Raw genomic sequence first — 20,475 nt, forward strand, 5'->3', positions numbered from 1 at the left:
AGTCAGGGAGGTCCAGATAATGGTCCCTGAGTGGAGCAAAAGAATTATTGTAAAGTCACAAGGCAAGGCCACCAAGGCAGAGGAGAGGAGTGTTGCTGTCTGTGGGCTTTCCAGGCAGGTAGACCACAGGTCAGGCTCTGCTCTATCAGAACACCTGACACTGAAATATGGTGCTAATTACAGCATTTACCCTGGAGGGCAACTGTGAAGATCCACGCTGGTGACCATAATCTTTTTAAAGTTCCCTTAGTATTTCCTTATTGAATTTAAGACATAGAAAAAAAGTGAGAAAAGAGTATCATTTCACTTTACCTGGAGGCTAAGTATTTTGAGCTATAGTATGAAGGAAAACAAAAAAGCTGTAGTTACTAATTTAGTGCTGATCTTACTCCCTGTGCCCCCTCCCTAAGGTATAGATTAAAGTTGATTAAAAACCATTCACCCCTTGAACCAGCAAGTTCAGACCACTTCCTCCAGTTTTTATAAAGCAGATCCATTATCTTTGCTTGGAAATGATAATAAGTCACATGTTCATTAGCTCATCCACAACTGTAGTTACTAGGAACTTACACTGTGCCAGGCATCACGCAGAGCTCTTTAATTCATGGCCTCTTAAATGTTCACAAGAACCTTATACGGCTAGTACTATGATCACCACTTTACAGATTTGGGAACTAAGACTCAGAAAGGCTCAGTTTCTCACACAAGGTACTAATGCTGCTAAATGGAATCTTCAGAATGTCATTTCAGTACCATTTTAATTTATAGGATAAGCAACATATTTTAAACTAAACATCACCTTCTTGAGAATATCTTTGGTGATTTCTAGTAGAATCTGGTCAGCACTCCCTGAGGATCCTGTCTGTTTGGAGCCTCCCTGGGTGAGGAGCAAGGATTCAAAGAGGACTTTGGTTTGTTGCAGATCTTTGGAAATATCAACATTTTCATGTAATCCAAATATCTCAGGGTGTTGAGTGAATGGAAGATTCTGCCAGGAAACAGATGAAGCAAGCATCACATTTCCACCAGCTACATTAATTCATAAGGTGTAAACGCATGCAGACCTAAAAGGGTTAGAAATCACCTACACATTAAGCACCCAGGAACCAAACTCTTCCAGTTTTCGGTAATGGCCAGAAACAAAAGATACTGAAAGTTGACTGAAGCCATACTACTTGTCTAGCCCTCTACATTATTTGCTTTCAGAAAATTGAGAATTACTGAAAATTGCTATTTTCAGTGGCATCAGTTACCTTAATGAATTCGGTGTACTCATCGTAGGTGCCTTTAGGAGGTGCAACATAGTTTCCACTGGGAGAAAACTTGTAATGAGGGTTTTCAATGATTTGTGGGTTATAAAAGTCAGCCAGCATGGTTAAGAGGAGACGTCTGTCCCAATCATCTGTCACCCTTCCACCATAATTACATTCCCCAGTCAGGTAGGAGATAGCTTCAAATGGAACAGTATTATATTCATTTATAAATAACTGAAACAAAGGAAAAATAAAATGAGAAAAACCTTAACATTTTTCACTTCATTTCCATTTTAAAATGACATTAAATACCTGTCTATCTGTCAATCATCTATCTATATGCACAGACGTGGTGCTGAAAGAACTACCATCACAACTTACCTTTGGAAGGCTACAATTACTAGTGTTCACTTAATTTTAAATTTTTTTTTTTTTTGAGAGAGAGGAAGAGTGAGAATGGGGAGGGGGGCTAAGGGAAAGAGAATCTCAACCAGGCTCCTTGCACCGCTCAAAGTCCAAAGCCCACATGGGACTCAATCTCACAACCCTGAGATCACGCCCTGAGCCCAAGTCAAGAGTCAGATGCTTAACCCAGGTGCCCCATTAGTGTTTATTTTATTTTTATTTTAAATTATTTTGCTTATCTGCATCTTCCAATTTTAGGGTGGGGGGAAATAAACATGCATTGTTTCTGTAACAAGAAAAACATTTAACAAAAAAAGATGACATGGAAATTACCAAGTCTTTTTCATATGAATTTGAATAAACCTTGTTTTAGGGAACTGGCTGTTAATTGGGGCAATTTTGTCCCCTAGGGGACCTTTGGCACTATCTGGGGACATTTTAGATCGGTGGTTGGGGGGTGCTACTGCCATCTAGTGGCAGAAGTTTAGGATGCTGCTAAATACTACACAGGCCAGCCCCAAACAAGGAGCTATCTGACCCCAAATGCCAATAGCGCCCAGGCTGAGAACCTGGTGCCTGACTTAGGGCACTGTCATTAAATGTCATTAAAACAAAGTAATCCCAAATTTTAGTGCCAAATCCTGGTTCACACAATATGACACCACTTACAATAGTAATAAAAACTACTATTTGCATAGCTTTTACATTATCTTACTCATCTCCCAATAACCGTATCAAATAGGAAGCAGAGTCTGGGAAATGTGAAATGATATGAAAGCCTGAATTTATTTCTTCCAGTTCCAGATCCTTTACTTTTTTCCCATAGACAGGAACTTTTGGTATATATATATTGGGATGGTATAGGTTACCAGATGAGAACTTTTCCTGCCACTGAAGATTACCTAAGAGTGCAGGAATTATAACAGAACTGATGCATAGTTAAGAAAAAATATTTCCAAGTTAAAAGAAGGTATCATTCTTTGAGATTCCCATGTTTTCAGGAGGAAGAGAAGTATCAAGAGATATGAACAGGAGACACAGGGAAGTTGTCTTTGTGGCAGGATAAGTTATTTGTGAAAGAGGTAAGTTTCTCCCTTTCTTATTTTTGGGGGAGGAAAAGGTAGGTTTAACTGGGTTTCCCCCCTTTCCCGAAACCAAAGGAAGAGATCCCAAGAGAAATTCATGTTAAAATTGTGGCATATGCAAGACACAGAGACTAATATTTCATTCCTTGGTTGTGAACTTAACCCTAAGTGTGCTGATCTGCCTCTGTGGAGACAAGAGGTAGCTGGCTGATAGGACCAGGTGAAGATGATTTAAAGACTGACCCCCTTCTCGAGTACCCAGTTCTTGGCGATAAAAAAGAGGATTTAGTCTATGCCTGTTAGCTCCAATGTTGGGGCTGGGAGGGCTGAAGACGCCAGAGGCTGCAGACCGGGACCTGGCCAGAAGGTGGAGAATTCTCAGTTGACCGGTTATCTGCAGTAGGATGGTATCAGCAAAGTGTTCTCCAAGCTTAGGCTGTATCAGTTAAATTGTTCTTTAAGAAAAATGTTTAAGATCAATGTCATTTTGTCATGTAATTATAATTCTATAAGGACCAATTTCATCAGTTGCCCAGGGATTTTCAAATTGACAGATTTGTTCTAATTCAGGTTTCTGCCTTGCTTAGAGGAAATAAAAAGAGTTGATAATATACCAAGAGTTTCTATAAAAATTATCAGTTATGGTATAAACATGATTAAATATTCATAGCCCTATAAAGCCCCACCTGAGTGAAATCTAACAGCACACAATGGGTCCCATTTCCCTTTATGAGGCCCCATGTCACAAAAGCTCTTGTCACAGCAAAGAAGCAGAAACATATTAATACTCTGTGGTTGTCCAGCTGGATTACTATATTTGGTAAAAATAGGACAGAAATAATGGGAAAGGTATTGGAGTTGGACAGACTGGAGTTCAAATCCTACCTCAGTGGGCAAGCTCACTTCTTATAGCTTTGGTTTTCTCAAAAATAGGGATAATACCAACGTTATAGGGTTGCTGCAAAGACTAGAATTAATGAAGTAATGTGCCTAGTTCAAAGTCTAAGTAGGAATTTATAGCGGATATATTTTTTTTCTGGGGGGCTGCTGACTATCTCTCTTTGTGAGTCTATAGAAACTGGAAAACCAAACACTCACTTCCCAGCCTCCTTTATAATTACGGCTTAGACCCATGAGCTAGACTTTGAACTGGGGTGCAATGCACAAAAAAGCAGGAATAGCAAAGAATCTTTTTTGATGACCTCAAGGGCCTGCCCTAGACCAGAATCTATGTGGCAGCTATGTGAGCTGTGGTGTCAAATATCCAACCAGGGTTGAGGACCTGCTCTTACCATGACATGGTGAGTTCTAGATATGACTCCAGATGCCTTGGCTCTCTAGCCATCTTGGGAATTCTATGATCTACCCAAATACTCTTTCAATAAATTCCTTTTTTCACTTAAAGTAGGCAGCCTATTTCTTTTGACTGATAGAGCTAAACTGTAGCTTTGGCTGAGCAGAGGAAGAGAGTATAGTGAGGACCCATATAAAGCCAACACTTGAGGAGGGCATTGCAAAAGGACAGAAAGAACCCGGGTCCTTGATGGAAACACTTGCTCAGTCACCCAACTCTAGAGCCTGTCCTTTCTTTGTACTACTTTTTTTTATGTGAGACCATAAGTTTTTTTAAAATAATTTTATTCATTTATTTGAAAGAGAGAGAGAAAGAGAGAGAGAGAACAAGCTGGGGGAGAGGCAGGCAGAGGGAGGAGAAACAGACTCCCTGCTGAGCAGAGACCCTGATGTGTGGCTCCATCCCAGGACTCTAGGATCATGACTTGAGCTGAAGACAGACACTTAACCAACTGAGCCACCCAGGCTCCCTGAGACAGTAAGTTTCATTATGGTTGAAGCCAGTTTGAATCAGGTTTTCCATTACTTGCACCAGAAAAAATCCACAGAGATAGTGCTTCATAAACCACGGTTATAATTACTCCATCTACCCACCCACTAGTGATGTTGGGAGGATTAAGTTTATTTTAAGCAAAGGGAGTTGTCTAGGGCCTGACACACAGTGATCCGCCATCAATGCTTATTTCTTTCTAATTTTACCTGTAGTTGTCGAATACTGATGCGTAAGTCTGATTCATTAAATCCATATGGAATATTCCAACCAAGAGGACCAAATTTCTTTCTCTCTTGGACAAGGGCGTGAAAAAAACAAACTCCAAACAGCAACTTCTCCCATGTCTTGAGAATAAAAATTAGGCAACAAGAAAAAGTTCTGATCAGATTTCCATCAGCAAAATGAGGGGAATCAACAACCTTTTTTTCATTATAAGATTCTATGATCATATATTTCTGTAAACTTCTTTTTAAAAAAGACATGCTAACTAAAACAATGCATGCTATAAAAAGTGTTTATGTTATGACTTAAAACCCCCAAAGCTAGACAAACTGCAATATTAAACTTTGTTAAAATGCAACAATTCTACCATTTGCCAAAGTACTGGCTACGCATACTTTGGTGTTGCTTCACAGATATTTACAACTTCAATACTTAAAATGTTATCCCACAGACTCACTGGTATATGCTTAAGACGAGAAGGGCAAGGGCATAATTAATTATTATGATAGGAATAAATCCCAATATATAGTTCCTGATTTTATGACTTTCCATTTGGAGATCATTTTTGAAACCTGTTTGTTTACTCTGGCCTGGCATCTTCATATGCGTGACAGGTATGTCAGAAGGGATGGGCCTTTCCTTGAGCCTATGTCAGTACTCTGGAGGATGGTCACCCACCTCTTTGAGGAACGCCCAGTAAGTTTCAAGTATGCTACCTTGATGTTTTAAATTCGATAATTTCAAGCATAGCTCCAAATGCATGAAAAATCCAGCTATCTTCGTATGATGTAGTAGAAATTATTTATATAATATTAAAATGCAAGTACACCATGGCCTTACTGAATAACTATATTCTTAAAATGTTGTACATAAATTAAAGCATATTTTAAATAAATGGAGTGAAAGCTGTGGTGAAACATTTAAAAGGGGAAAAACTTTTGGCAGTGAGAGCAGTAACCTAATTTGCCTGTATTTTCCATGTATTTTCACCCAGTGGGGTTTTCTTAAGATTTTTTTAAAATTTATTTATTTGACAGACAGAGATCACAAGTAGGCAGAGAGGCAGGCAGAGAAAGAGAGGAGGAAGCAGGCTCCTCGTGGAGCAGAGAGCCCGATGTGGGGCTCGATCCCAGGACCCTGGGATCACTACCTGAGCCGAAGGCAGAGGCTTTAACCCACTGAGCCACCCAGGTGCCCCATCCCAATGGGGTTTTCTTAAGGAGATCATAATCCCTCCATATTTTTGGTCATACTTGTAGGCCAAAAATGCACCTGTTATATCAGAGAAATATTGGGATTTCTTGCAGAAGCTAAAACCCTCAATGGGGATCAGACACTGTACTACCTTCTCCATTTTATTAAGCTCTCTTTCTCACTAACCCATCAAATATCCTACTCTTCTCCCAGAATTTCAAATAAAAGTATTGCTTTTAGAACTAGGGGAACACAGAAGGTATCATTAAGCAGAAACTAGCTGGCTTCCAAAGAATTCAATTCTTTATTTCCAATACCATTCTTTTTCTAGCTCAAATAGGAAAGTATGATAAATGGCATTGGGGTGAAGGCAAGAGATGAATTTCCCTTAGTGTTGATGTTTCCTTCCATGTGAAGAGACCTCAGTGTAACACTTCTAGATTTTCTCCATCCTTATATTCACTACAGGAGAAGGGAATAATCTATCTGGTTGATAAATTTTGGAAAAGTTAACCAGATATGCTTTGCTCAGCTTTTCCATCTTAGAAGCCAGCTTTCCTTAGGGAAGAAAGCTTTCCTCTGTTCCTGAGGGTGGATCAATCTGCTTAATTCTATTCAGTGATATGAACCCCATTTGTTCACAGACATCAACTATATCTCCCAACCTAGTCTATATCAGTAACTAAAGTTATAATCTGGTTCCCTTATGTTTATATTTTTGGTAAGAATGCCAGCAAGGAAAAAGGAGTGCTATTTATTTATTAGGATTCCTAAGTCCCCAGTACCATGTACAAACGGTTTCACTTGAGTGCACTGAAAAGCAAGATTAATATGTCAAAATGGTATTGCTAGGATTTAAGTTCCATGAAGCCAGATTTGGGGGAAGGAGGGCCTATTTTATTCTCACTGCTTTATATATAGTACCTAGCAGAGTACCTAACACACATTTTGTTGAAAGAATGAATACATGATATGAAAATAGATTGCTACTCTTGGATCTTCGTCAAACTTGTTATTGGATTTTGGTTTACAAACTAAGACATTCAGTCAGTCAACAGATACCTATTTGACTGTCTTCTCTGCAAGAAGCAGAGCACAGACTGCTGGGAAGAAAATGATGAACGATATAAGTATAATATCTGCCTTCTTAGAAAATGCCTAAACGTTAACATTGTTAAATATTTATATTCCCAGATTTTTCTCACTGTAAGAACACATTTCAAAAGCTCCAGAGGCTGAACATTACCAGTTCCTTTCCCGGGCATCCACTGAAAAACTGAGCATCAGAAATTGGATCAGAGAGATAAGATTGAAGGAGATTTAGCCGAAGACCCGTAGGAGGTTCATTAGTCATTTTCACTCCATTCTGTAGGATGGTTACTGGGAACTAAGACAGAATAAACAGAGCATTACTCAAGAGAAGAAGATTGAGTCCTAAAAATGCATATACTAGTGGGTTAAAAATAGGTACAAAAGAGGACTCCAGAAATATTTTTAAGACCTCTTAAGGTGTAGCGTTTATAATTTTTTTTTTTTGACAGAGAGAGAGAGAGAGAGAGAGAGAGAGACCACAGTAGGCAGAGAGGCAGGTAGAGAGAGAGGGGGAAGCAGGCTCCCTGCTGAGCAGAGAGCCCGATGCAGGGCTCGATCCCAGGACCCTGGGATCATGACCTGAGCCAAAGGCAGAGGCTTTAACCCACTGAGCCACCCAGGCACCCCAAGGTGTAGCATTTAAAGGTTGATTAAGATAACAACGTAAGAGAAAACTGAATAAATATACTGAACTTCATACAAAATAAACTTACTTTCGGAGATGGATAACTTGTGAGCCAAAGCCTAAAGGATGAGTTACAGACTTCAGGGGTAAAATCTTCACATATTTTTTCCAACATGGGCATCCAGGAGACTGCAAGGTGACAGTTCTGTAGGCACACCCACGTTCCTTCTTCTGTTGCTGCTTTAATCATTTTTGCTGCAATTGGTCCTTGTCCTTGTCCCAGGGAAATAGCTTGAAATTTATTTCCAGACATAGCTTTATCATTTGCAAATTTCAGCAGGCCTAAGAGAGCACAAAAAAACAGTTTCACTGCTTGCTCTAAAATCATAAAGCATGCCTTATGTTTCAGTGTGCGGGTACTTCCCTGGAAGGTTCCAGTTACTTTTCCTTATACATCTCAGGTTTACTAAGTGATCTGCAGTCCTATAAGGGATGGCCATGGAGCAAGATGGTTTACTTATAGTTTCTTCAAAGTATGCAGTAGGCAGACTTACTAGCCATAGGATCCGCTCCTGGAGACAGCACAAAAATTAAAGGGATGGTACAGTTTGAGTCCAAGTAACTCTTCGTCAGATCAAATGGTGGAGGCTCCACAAACTTCTTCCCCAGTTTGTCAGTTACATAATTTGTAATAGCTGGAGTTATCTGTTAAAGAGAGAAACAATATGCCCTTTAGAGTGATTTTCATTTCACGTAACAATGGTGATGATTACTGAAAACTGACAGAGAGTACATTTTGAGTCTAACGGTCAGGAAAAGCATGCTGCATATCATAAACAAAGTGCGAATTTCTCTAATACGTAAGAAGCGTCCATAAACTGATAGAACCAAACAAACAATCCAAAGGTAAAATGGGCAGAGATGATGAACAATTTATAGAAAATGATTTATAGAATCCATTTATAAAAATGTAAAACACATGAAAAGATGCTCAACCTCATTCAGTAGAGCAGAGATGCAAACTATCTCCCTGTTTGTCTCCTCTTGGTGATACAACCCCAAGTTTTCTCAACTTTTCTTGTACTTAAATGTGGCTGCATGACTAAGTTTAGGCCAGAGGGATACAAGTAGAAGTTATACATGGAGCTTTCAAAAGGTATTTTTATAAGGAAGCTGTTTGCCTTCAGTACTCTCTTTTGCTCTTCAACAGATGTGGTATTCATGAGCCAGCTTCAATCTCACTGATGAGGACCACACTCTAGGGGACTTGCCTAGCATGAGAGAAAGAACTTGAATGTCTGCGTGATCTCAGAAACAGCTGCCTGCCAGTTCTCAGGTATTTGCTCTGGGCTCTTAGGCCGAGAGAGATTCACTTCTATTTTACTTAGACTACTGTATTTTGGGTCTCTTTGTTACAGCAGCTTAGTCTTACCCTAATACTCATAATTTTAAAAAACACAAATGATAACTATACTTAAATACCATTTTTCCTGTATCAGATTGTTAGGTAAAGGGACAAGGAGAGTGTCTGTGTATTGACGACCCCTAGAGGGTTTCCTTCACAGCACGCTGAAACGTGTTAGCTCAAAAGCCCACTGGCACTAAACTCAAACTTTTGCACTTTCAACTGTTGTAAACATAGCCCAAAGAAGCAGATGTTTAGCCATTGGCAGCCTGCCTACTTTGCACCCAACATCTGCTAGCTATCGGTAAGTCCCAGGACATAAAGACCCCAAGCCAGGGCAGCCCTTCAGAGGTCCAATCCAGTGACTCCAAACCATAGTGCTGCTGAGAAACATCCCCAAGACACTGTCCCTTCTCTCTTCTCCCAAGGGAGTTCCCTTTAGAGTTATGGGATCCCCAGCCCGCAATCCCAGCATCTGGAGATTCCTGCTGTGAGGGACTTCTCTCTCTCCAGCATGTAAACTCTTTAAGCATTATCCTGCATAGCTCCTGTGCGCCCATTACCACCTCGTGTCCATGCCTTGCTCTGCCCCCATCGGTCCCCAAATTCCTCAACCCGCCTGTACAGATTAACAAAGATCCAAAAGTTTGGATCTGTGTGGAAAAAAACTATGGGTTAAACAGATATTCTCATACACTGCTGTGGAAAAGTAATCTGGTATAAGTTTTATGGAGGCCAATTTGGCAATATCTGTAAAGTTACAAATGGGCAAATCCACTGATTCAGCAATTTTATTCCCAGGACTTTATTCTGAGAGAATAAAGTTGCATATGTGAGAAATGATTTTTGAATAAGATTATTTATTGCAACATTTTTATAGGGGATAATATATACATATTGTAAAGGTCCATCAGTAGGAAACGGTTTAAGAAGTTGTGGCACACTCAATTGCTAAAAAAAAAAAAAATGAGAAAGCTCTATAAACAGGGGAATAAGCAACATGCAAAACAGTGGATATGACCATTTGTGTTAAAAATAAATGGAAAAAGAATTTATGCGTATGCATATTTCTAAGTGCATAAAAGGGTAACAAGAAGCAGATAACATGAGTTGCCTGAGGGAAAGGATACTGAGAGCCTGGAAGATGCAGATCGGAGGTCCACTTTTCTCTGTATTCATGTCTTCAAAACAGTTCTGAACCACAGGAATGTGTTACTTATTTATAAATTACATTAAAATGAATTTGAAGCAAAAGAATGATCCCCATCAACATTAGGAGCAGAAAGTAAGTATGAAGAGGTGTTCGATATCACGTTCTAAATGCTAAACACCTTTCTAACGTGAAGCTGTAGGAATTCAGTGAAGGGAGGAGAGATCATGACAGGCTTCTGTGGTCCTGGCAGAGATGGGTCTGCATTGTGTGGAATAGGTGGGAAGGAAAGATGGAGTCTTCTGTAGGAGAAATTTTGTGTGGTTGTGAGCAATTCTGTAGTTTTAAACAGTGGAAATTTACAGAAGTTTCAAGATAAGAATGGAATTGTGAAAAGAGGTATGATTAGCCAAGGTAACAAGACTGCCAAGCTGTACTTCTGTCTTTACACTATAAGTAGTGAAAGAACATTGAAGAGTTTTCAAAAGAGGAGCTCACAAAGATATAACAGACTTACTTTCTTTAGTAACTTCACATGAGCAATGATGAAATCTTTTTTTTTTTTTTTAACCATTAACCCCATGTAGAGTTTCTATCTAGCACAGATCTTTGATGTAAGTTTTAAGGAAGAGGAGATAGAGGACCCAGAGACCTTACACCTATTACTCTAAGCACAGACCAGGGCAATGTTCCCTGAGATGATGTAACTGAAATCAAGTAAGAGAATTTTCTGTAGAAAAAGTACCTTGTTTCAGTAACTTAATATAAGGAAAATTTATAAGACTTTTCTATAAGATTTTGACCCTTCATGGAAGAAATTCTAGAGAAGAAATTATGGAGACTTGAACAGACCTGGTGATAAGCTTTGTGATGGTTAATTTTAGGTGTCAGCTTTGCTAGAACAGAGTACCCAGATATTTGGTCAAATACTAGTCTGGATGTTGCTAGAAAGATATCTTAAAGATGAGATTAACGTTTAAATCAGTAGACTTTGATTTAAGTGCGTTTCTCTCCATAATGGAAGTGGGTCTCAGTGAATCAGTTGAAGGCCTTAAGAGAAAAAAAGACCTCCACTGAACACGAGGAAATTCTGCCAGTCCCCTGCCTTTGGACTTGAGCTGCAATATACGACCTCTTCCCTGGGTCTCCAGGCTGCAGATTTTGGACTTGCCAACCTCCACAATCACATGAGCTAGTTCCTGTACATCTCTATCTTTCCTATCCTATTGGTTCTGTTTCTCTGAAGAATCCTGACAAGCAGAGGCTTAGGTTGAACTTAGTTGAATTCAATTCAATTCAATTCAGCTCAATTCACGACATTTACTGAGATGTCATACTATCTTCCAGGCACTGCTTTAAGTCCTGGAGATACTGAGCAAAATAAGACATGGGTTCTGACCTCCAGAAGCTCGGAGCACAGTGGGAGATGCTAACAAATAAGCAGACGATTATTGCACATCCCAGTGTGGTGAGGGTTGTCATGTTTAAGCACGGACTTCCAAGCATAGCAGACGAGGCAGTAACTCCATACTTGGCATTGAAACGTTTCCATTGGCCATCAGGGAACCACTCTATGAAGTGCAAATTAGGCGAGTATTTCCCAGAGGCAGAGTTAATCATTGCTAAGTTGACAATGAACAAAGGAGGCTATGGTGATAAAATAATGAATACAGCATTGTTTTGGATTTAAAGGGATTTACTGTTTAGTGAAAGAAACATATATATACACACACAACTGTCAGGTAGAAAAGAACGAGGTAAGTTTTAACAATGCACAAAGGTCTCTAAGACTTAAAATAGGAAGAAATACTCAGGAGTCTAATAATTATGTAAGCCTCTGTTTGAATCTACTCAGAGCCTAAGTGAAGCATTAGATGATGCTCCTTGGGAAGCTTTACTAAAAAGAAAACGTTAAAAAAAAAAAAAGGAAAGGAGGGAGGGAATACTGCAATTACTTTCACCACCTTCATTTTATACATGGAGCTCAGAAAGACAAAGTGACTTTCTCAAAGTTTAAACTACACGTATGAAAATAGTTTTTGGTTTTCTGTTTAAAATTTTTTCTTTTGGGTAACTCGGTGATGGGCATTAAGGAGGGCTTCTGATTTCATGAGCACTGGATGTTCTACACAATGAATGAATCATTGAACAGGACATCAAAAATTAATGATATACTCTATGTTGGCTAATTGAGATTAAATTTAAAAATATATTTGGAAATGCATCTCCTAATGAGATGAAATAGGATCTAACTTGTCATATGCATTTAATGAAAGAGAAAGGTGTATTTGGCTGAAAATTAAACAGCCCAGTAACTAGAATAATATTATTCTTGTTAATAGGAAGTAAAAAGATTAAATATTTTATATGGTAAAATAAAATAAGCATTAGCTATCAAAAAATAAAATTTCTGGGCGCCTGGGTGGCTCAGTGGTTAAAGCCTCTGCCTTCAGCTCAGGTCATGATCTCAGGGTCCTGGGATCGAGTCCCGCATCGGGCTCTCTACTCAGCGGGGAGCCTGCCTCCTCCTCTCTCTCTGCCTGCCTCTCTGCCTACTCGTCATCTATCTGTCAAATAAATTAAAAAAATAAATAAATAAAATAAAATTTCTGGGCATCTGGGTGGCTCAGTGGGATAAGCCTCTGCCTTCGGCTCAGGTCATGATCTCAGGGTTCTGAGATCGAGGCCTGCATTGGGCTCTCTGCTTGGCAGGGAGCCTGCTTCTCCCTCTCTCTCTGCTTGCCTCTCTGCCTACTTATGATCTCTCTCTCTCTGTCAAATAAATAAATAAAATCTTTAAAAAAAATTTCTTCTTTTGTAACACCATAATCACCTTTCCTGAATGTGTGAAAATCAGTATCAGCCTGTTTATTTCACCTATAGAAAGATTTTTGTATCTGCTGTCCATCTGTATGTCTTCTTCAGAAAAATGCCTATTCGTGTCTTCTGTCCATTTTTAAACTGGATTGTTTTTTGGGTGTTCAGTTTTATAAGTTCACTCTGGAAAACAGCATGGAGTTTCCTCAAGAAGTTAGAAATAGAACTACCCTATGATCCAGCAATTGCACTACTAGGTATTTACCCTAAGGATCCAGACATAGTGATTCAAAGGGATACATGCACCCCAATGTTTATAGCAGCATTATCAACAACAGCCAAATTATGGAAAGAGCCCAAGTGTCCATCATCTACTGAATGGATAAAGAAGATGTAGTATTTATATATAATGGAATATTACTCGGCCATAAAAAGAATGAAATCTTGCCATTTGTAATGACATGGATGATGCTGGAGAGTACTATGCTAAGGGAAATAAGTCAGAGAAAGACAAATACTATATGATTTTGGTCATATGTGGAATTTAAGAAACAAGACAGATGAGCATAGGGGTAAAAAAGGAGAGGCAGACCAGGAAACAGACTCTTAACTATAGAAAACAAACTGTGGGTTACTGGAGGGGAGGTAAGGGGTGGAATGGGTTAAATAAATGAGGGGGATTAAGGAGGGCAATTGTGATGAGCACTGGGTATAGTATGTAGGTGTGAATCACTAAATTCTACACCTGAATCTAATATTATACTGTATGTTAACTTACTGGAATTTAAATAAAAACTTGGAAGAAAAAAAAAAAAAGGAAGATTTTTGTGCATGTGTAAACTAACAAAACTGTGACATGTGTTAAGATTTTCTACCATCTTTTACTTCTAACCAATATGGCTTCTTCTGCTAACAGGGCCCAGATTTACACTCTCACGTAAACAACTAAAAATGGACAAAATTTAAAAAACAACCATTTTCAAACACTGGGCAATTCAGACAACAGGTGCTACCAGACTTTGATCTCTATGAAAAGAGGAAACACAAAAGGTGAGATCTATTGTCCCTTTAGCTTTCTTCTGGGAGGTACATTCCAGCCTGTGGAACAGGCAAAGTGATTGAAAGCAGAGCAACACAGTGTTGCTAACTTGGGAAGACAGAAATCAGAGTTCAAGGTGGGAGGCCACTAGAAGTTGCAGAGTTCAAAGTAGAAGGGAACTACCTGAGAAAAAAAGAAAGAAATTTGCATAACAGTACCCTTGAATCTTTGCTGAATACAAAGGTGTGCAGGCATAGGCTAAGCAGAGTGACTGGAGAACTATGAACTGGGGATCTACAGAGCTACCAGAGTTCGTGCAAACCTGGGAATTATTCAAGTTTGCAATAGCCACAGTGGAGAGCCCTTGGTGATCACTTGGGGCATTCAGTAAAGCACCCACAAGGGTCACGCTTTATTAGTGGAGCTAAACAATCCATTGAGTAAAGGCTGTCCTGCATTTGTGCTAACAAATATTAAAATAATCTTTGAAAGGAACAATCTGAGGTTAAGTAATGTAACTATGTAGCCAAAAGGATTGGTAACATTTTTATACAGAGGGCTAGATAGTAAAAACTCTAGGTATTGTGGACACATACAATTTCTGCTGCATATTCTTTTTCTTCTTTTTTAAAAACAACTCTTTAAAATACAAGCACCATTATCAATTCATGGGCTGGAGGAAACAAGTCATGAGCTGGATCTGGCCCACAAGTATTGTTTGCTGACAAGTGAACTAGCAGAATAAAACTCAACAATCTTTAAAAGAACAGAACAAAATCAAATTATCAACAATGTCTGGCATCTAATCAAACATTACTGGGCAGGCCAAGAAGCAAGAATATATAATCTATAACCAAGAGTAAAATCAGTAAATAGAAACAGATCCAGAAATTATGGAATTAGCAGTCATTTAAAAACGGTTGTTGTTTCACTTATTTGTGGAACATAACAAATAGCATGGAGGACAAGGGGAGTTAGAGAGGAGAAGGGAGTTGGGGGAAATTGGAAGGGAAGGTGAACCATGAGAGACTGTGGACTCTGAAAAACAATCTGAGGGGTCTGAAGGGGCGGGGGGTGGGAGGTTGGGGGAACCAGGTGATGGGTATTAGAGAGGGCACGGATTGCATGGAGCACTGGGTGTAGTGCAAAAACAATGAATACTGTTATGCTGAAAATAAAAAAAAAACAACAACTAATGATGTATTCTATGGTGACTAACATAACACAATAAAAAAAAACGGTTGTAACTGTGTTCAAGTATTTAAAGAAAACATGAACAGAATGAAAAAGTATATAATATATAAGAAAGAACTGGACTTTTTTTTAAAAAAAAGATTTTACTTATTTATTTGACAGAGAGAGAGAGCGTAAGCAGGAGGAACAGCAGGCAGAAGGAAAGGGAGAAGCAGACTCCCTGCTGAGCAGGGAGCCCAATGTGGGACTCAATCCCAGGACCTTGGGATCATGACCTGAGCTGAAGGCAGATGCTTAGCCAACTGAGCCACCCAGGCATTCCCCAAATGAACTTTCTATTAGTGAAATATATGATAAGTGAAACAAAAAAATTTTTTTAAAGATTTATTTATTTGAGAGAGAAGGATAGAGAGCACACCTTAGTGCTTGTAAGCAAGGGGGAAAGGCAGAGGGAGAGGGAGAGAAAGAATCTCAAGCAGACTGCCCACTGAATGAGGAGTCCAAAGCAGGGCTTGATCCCACAACCCTGAGACCACAACCTGAGCCAAAACTGAGTTGGATGCTTAACTGTTGGAGCCACCCAGGAGCCCCTGAAACAAAAAAACTACCTGGATAGGAACCATAGCAGATTAGACACTATAAAAGAAGAATAAGAAAACTTAAAGATAACAATAGAAATTATACAAACTGAAGCACAGTGATAGAAAAAGTTTTAAAAATAATTAACAGAGCAATCATCTATGATATAATACCATGCAGTCTAATGTATATTTATTTGGAATCATAGGGTGAAGTGGAAAAAAGTATTTGAAGAAGGGGCGCCTGTATGGCTCTGTTACTTAAGCCTCAGAGTCTTGATTCTGGCTCAAGTCATGACCTCAAGGTCATCAGATCGAGCCCTGTGTCGAGCTCCATGCTCAGTATGGAGTCTGCTTGAGATTGTCTGCCTCTCCAGCTGCCCCTCCCCAACTCAAATAAATACATAAAATCTTTTTTAAAAAGTATTTGAAGAAATCATAACCAAAATTTTTCTCAAGTTGAGGAAAACTATATGCCTACAAATCCAAGGAGCTCACTGAACCTGTTTAAGTATCTAGAATGAGGATCAAAAAATGAAATAACAATAACTTTTAATCTAAAACGACTTATTTTTTTTAAAATTTGAGTATAGGGGCGCCTGGGTAGCTCAGTGGGTTAAACTTCTGCCTTTGGCTCAGGTGAAGATCTCAGGCTCCTGGGATCGAGCCCCGTGTCAGGCTCTCTGCTCGGCAGAGAGCCTGTTTCCCCCTCTCTACCTTTCTCTCTGCCTACTTGTGATCTCTCTGTTAAATAAGTAAATAAAAATCTTAAAAAAAAATTTTGAGTATAGTTTGTTGGGTCCATGGCCAAAGGAGCGAGACTGATACAAAGCGAAGGTCAAGCAAAGCTTTATTTCATGCCAAGCATCGAGAATCAAACTGACCGGCCAGGGCCGTCTCTTGCAAAGAGGCGACCTCTCTCTTCTTTACTGACTAGCTTTTAAGGGCAAAGGCCATGTGGTTGGGCCTGGCCACGCACAGGTGACCAATGAGATTGTAACACAGAAAAAGATGCACAGTCCTGCTAGGTCACACATAAGTGACCAATTGAATTACAGTTTACCCTATAGTAGATATTTGAACTAGCCTATCACCTTGGTCAGAATTGGTGCCCAAAGGGGACCCAAAGGGTGGGGCCCATACTCCTTGGTAGCTAGGGAGACAGTATGCTCCCTCACCGATTGGATACCTCCACCTGGCCTGACCCAACCGTGTATGTGGGCTTTGTTACCTGGGAGTTGTTTCCAGGACTTGTTTGTAATAAGTTCTCTGAAGGGGGAGGGGCAGGGTCAGGATGGAGCTGCTCTGGCTAAATAGGCCCTTACACGTTGACATACATTGTTACATTAGTGTCAGGTGTACAACTTAGATTTAATAAGTTTATACATTATGCTATGTTCACCACAAGCATAGCTACCATCTGTCCCATTACATCGCTTTCACAATATCATTGACTGTAGTCCTTATGTTGTGCCTTTAATTCCCGGGATTTATTCTTAAGTGGCAAATTAACTGGATTCCAAATAGAACACATTTGTCTTTTTACCTTATCAGGCCTTAAGCACCGAAGAATTATTATTTTCTGTAGTTCATTTAGTTTTTCATTCATTGGTACTGGAAATTTAGCATTGTGTGGCTCTTTACTGTCATAAATTTTCTGCCATTCAGTTATATGTTCACAAAAATGTTTCCTAATGGAAAAAAAAGCCTAATAATTATTTCATTGGAAAATAATTTAAAAAGAGATTGTTAAACAATAAGGTTACAAATTTAGCTACCCTTATTCAATGTGGTCATCAAGTTTAAACAATTACCTGAGTTCTTTGAAGGCAGGAAATTCACTCGCACGACAAATTTCCTCCCAGCTTTTATCCTGTAACCAAGTTGGATCAGGATTTTTCTCAGCACTCTTAAGACTTACTCCTCCAGTTAAAAGAAACATCAGTTCCTGGTATTCAATCTCTTTCTTTGCCCTGTAAAACCAAAATAAAGATTGCTGTAAATTGCTGATTTTTAAAATTGAATGAAATCAATTTCTGCTTCTATAGCCTTGATAAAATAATCAGAACTGAATTACTCTACTGCCATAAACAATTGGAAAACTAGATAAAGTGAATGAAACAACTGTTTTTAGAAATTACACAATAGCCAGGGCAACAGTGTGGTCCCTGAAAAAGGGAGACGATTAAAGTGATCTCTAGGATTGCCTCAGCCATCCACCTGGAGGCACTTTCCAGACTACAAAACAAAATCAGAACTTGATAGTATTGCTGAGTTGAATAAACAGAGAGCTGAGTTAAGGAAGGCTGAGGTGGCAGAATTTGTGGGCAGAGTACCAGAGAGGATGGAGATGCTTAGAAAAGAGGTCCAGAAATATGGATAGGTATCATCTTGATTCTATTGCTAAATGCTAAGTCATATATGAATAGGGTACAGTATGGGAGAGGAGGCAAAGACTATCTGGGGAGCTGTACACTGAGCAGCTACCAGAGCTTACTCAAAACTTGGAGACAGGAGTTCTTGCCAAGTAGAGTTCAATCTTCTTTGAACACTGGAGGAATTCAGAGGCAACATCAGAGGGATCATGCCTTAGTAGCAAAGCTAGCCTAGCCTTAGAATAAAGCCTATTCTAAAAATACCAAAAGAAAACTTAAAACAAACCTTGAAAACATCAAACTAATCCAGTAATTTAAGTACCTGCAGAAGTAAAGTCTAATGCTCTTTAAAAGAATAAACAAACAAATCAACCCAGAATTTATCCATGTAAAATTTACAATATCTATAACCCAGAGGAAAAAAAAAATCAGTCAATAGATAGATAAAAGTGATAGAGGTAACACAACAAAAAGAGGAATGTTAGAAGAGCTATTACAAATATGCTGAAGGAGTTAAAGCAAAATGAATATAAGGAATAGAGAAACAGGCAACAGAAAAAATAACCAAATGCAAGTTCTAGAGATAGAGTATGAAATCTAGAAGAAAAATTCACTGATTTCTGTCCAGATGTAGAGAAAATGAAAGGATTCATTACCAGTAGATATACAGTATAAGAAAGGTTAAAGGAAGTCTCAGGTAGATGGGATTTGAATCAACACAAAAGAATAAAGACTACCAAAAACAGTAACTTTATAGGTAAACATAAAAGGGTTTTCTCCTATTATTTAAGACTCTTTCAAAGATTACTATTTAGGGGCACGTGGGTGGATCAGACAGTTAAGCATCTGCCTTCAGCTCAGGTCGTGATCCCAGGGCTCCCTGCTCCCTGGGGAGCCTGCTTCTCCCTCTCCCTCTGCCTGCCACTCCCCCTGCTTGTATTCTCCCTCACTGTCGAACAAATAAATAAATTCTTTTAAAAAAATGAGATTACTGACTACTTAGAGCAGAGTAATAATGTTCTATGAATAACATGTACAGTGAAATGTACAGAATATCATGTACAAGTGAAATATATGACAATAATAAAACAAAGGCTGGGAGGAGAGAGATGGAAGTATATTGTTGTAAGTTCTTATGCCATATATATATTATATATTTTATATATAATATGTAATATATATTATATATTATGCTCCTTCATATATATATGAAGGAGCATAATTTTACCTGAAGATAGGCTGTGATATGTTAAAAGGTATACTTTAATCCCAAGGAAATCACAAAAAGAATAAAACAAAAACTTATAGCTAGTGATTCAACAAAGGAGATAAAGTGGAATCATAATACATACTCAATTCAAAGAAAAAGAAAATAGAGCTACCTTATGACCCTGTAATTGCCCCGCTGGGTATTTACCCCAAAGATACAGATGTAGTGAAAAGAAGGGCTATATGTACCCCAATGTTCATAGCAGCAATGTCCACAATCGCCAAACTGTGGAAAGAGCAAAGATGCCCTTTAACAGATGAATGGATAAAGAAGATATGGTCCATATATACAATGGAATATTACTCAGCCATCAGAAAGGATGAATACCCAACTTTTGTATCAACATGGATGGGACTGGAGGAGATTATGCTGAGTGAAATAAGTCAATCAGAGAAAGTCAATTATCATATGGTTTCACTTACTTGTGGAACATAAGGAATAACATGGAGGACATTAGGAGAAGGAAAGGAAAAGTGAATTGGAGGAAATCGGAGGGGGAGGCAAACCATGAGAAACTGTGGACTTGAAGAAACAAACTGAGGGTTTTGGGGGGGGGGGGGGGGGGAGGCTGGGGGGGGGTACTAAGGAGGGCACATATTGCATGGAGCACTGGGTGTTATACATAAACAATGAATTTTGGAATACTGAAAAAAATAATAAAAAATAAAAATATATGAAGACAACTGAAAACAGAAATATGACATACCAAATCTATAGGGTGCAGCAAAAGTGGTTCTAAGAGGGAAGACCATAGCAATAAAGCCTACCTCAAGAAACAAGAAAAACCTCAAGCAATCTAACTTTAAACATAAAGGAACTAGAAAAAGAAGAATAAACAAAGCGCAAAACTAGTAGAAGGAAGAAAATACAAAGATCAGAGTGCAAATAAATCAAATTGAGACTAAAAATAAATAAATAAGAAAGA

The 20,475-nt window shown here is 38.8% G+C and overlaps 1 protein-coding gene across 1 annotated transcript in view; it reads right to left on the bottom strand.

Annotated features, from left to right (window-relative positions):
• Nucleotides 1-20,475, bottom strand: part of LOC111143860 (dynein axonemal heavy chain 12) — a 208,273-nt gene that overhangs the window by 11,162 nt on the left and 176,636 nt on the right. Inside the window, exons 60-67 of the mRNA XM_022497828.1 lie at nt 17,720-17,878; nt 17,452-17,596; nt 8,277-8,427; nt 7,811-8,064; nt 7,252-7,392; nt 4,796-4,933; nt 1,254-1,487; nt 800-988 (exon numbers count right to left, since the gene is read on the bottom strand). Coding sequence (XP_022353536.1) covers nt 800-988; nt 1,254-1,487; nt 4,796-4,933; nt 7,252-7,392; nt 7,811-8,064; nt 8,277-8,427; nt 17,452-17,596; nt 17,720-17,878 — 1,411 coding nt within the window. The remainder of the gene's footprint in view (nt 1-799; nt 989-1,253; nt 1,488-4,795; nt 4,934-7,251; nt 7,393-7,810; nt 8,065-8,276; nt 8,428-17,451; nt 17,597-17,719; nt 17,879-20,475) is intronic.

The sequence above is a fragment of the Enhydra lutris genome, unplaced genomic scaffold (assembly GCF_002288905.1).
Source record: "Enhydra lutris kenyoni isolate GAN:26980312 unplaced genomic scaffold, ASM228890v2 scaffoldscaffold10, whole genome shotgun sequence".
NCBI lineage: Eukaryota > Metazoa > Chordata > Mammalia > Carnivora > Mustelidae > Enhydra > Enhydra lutris.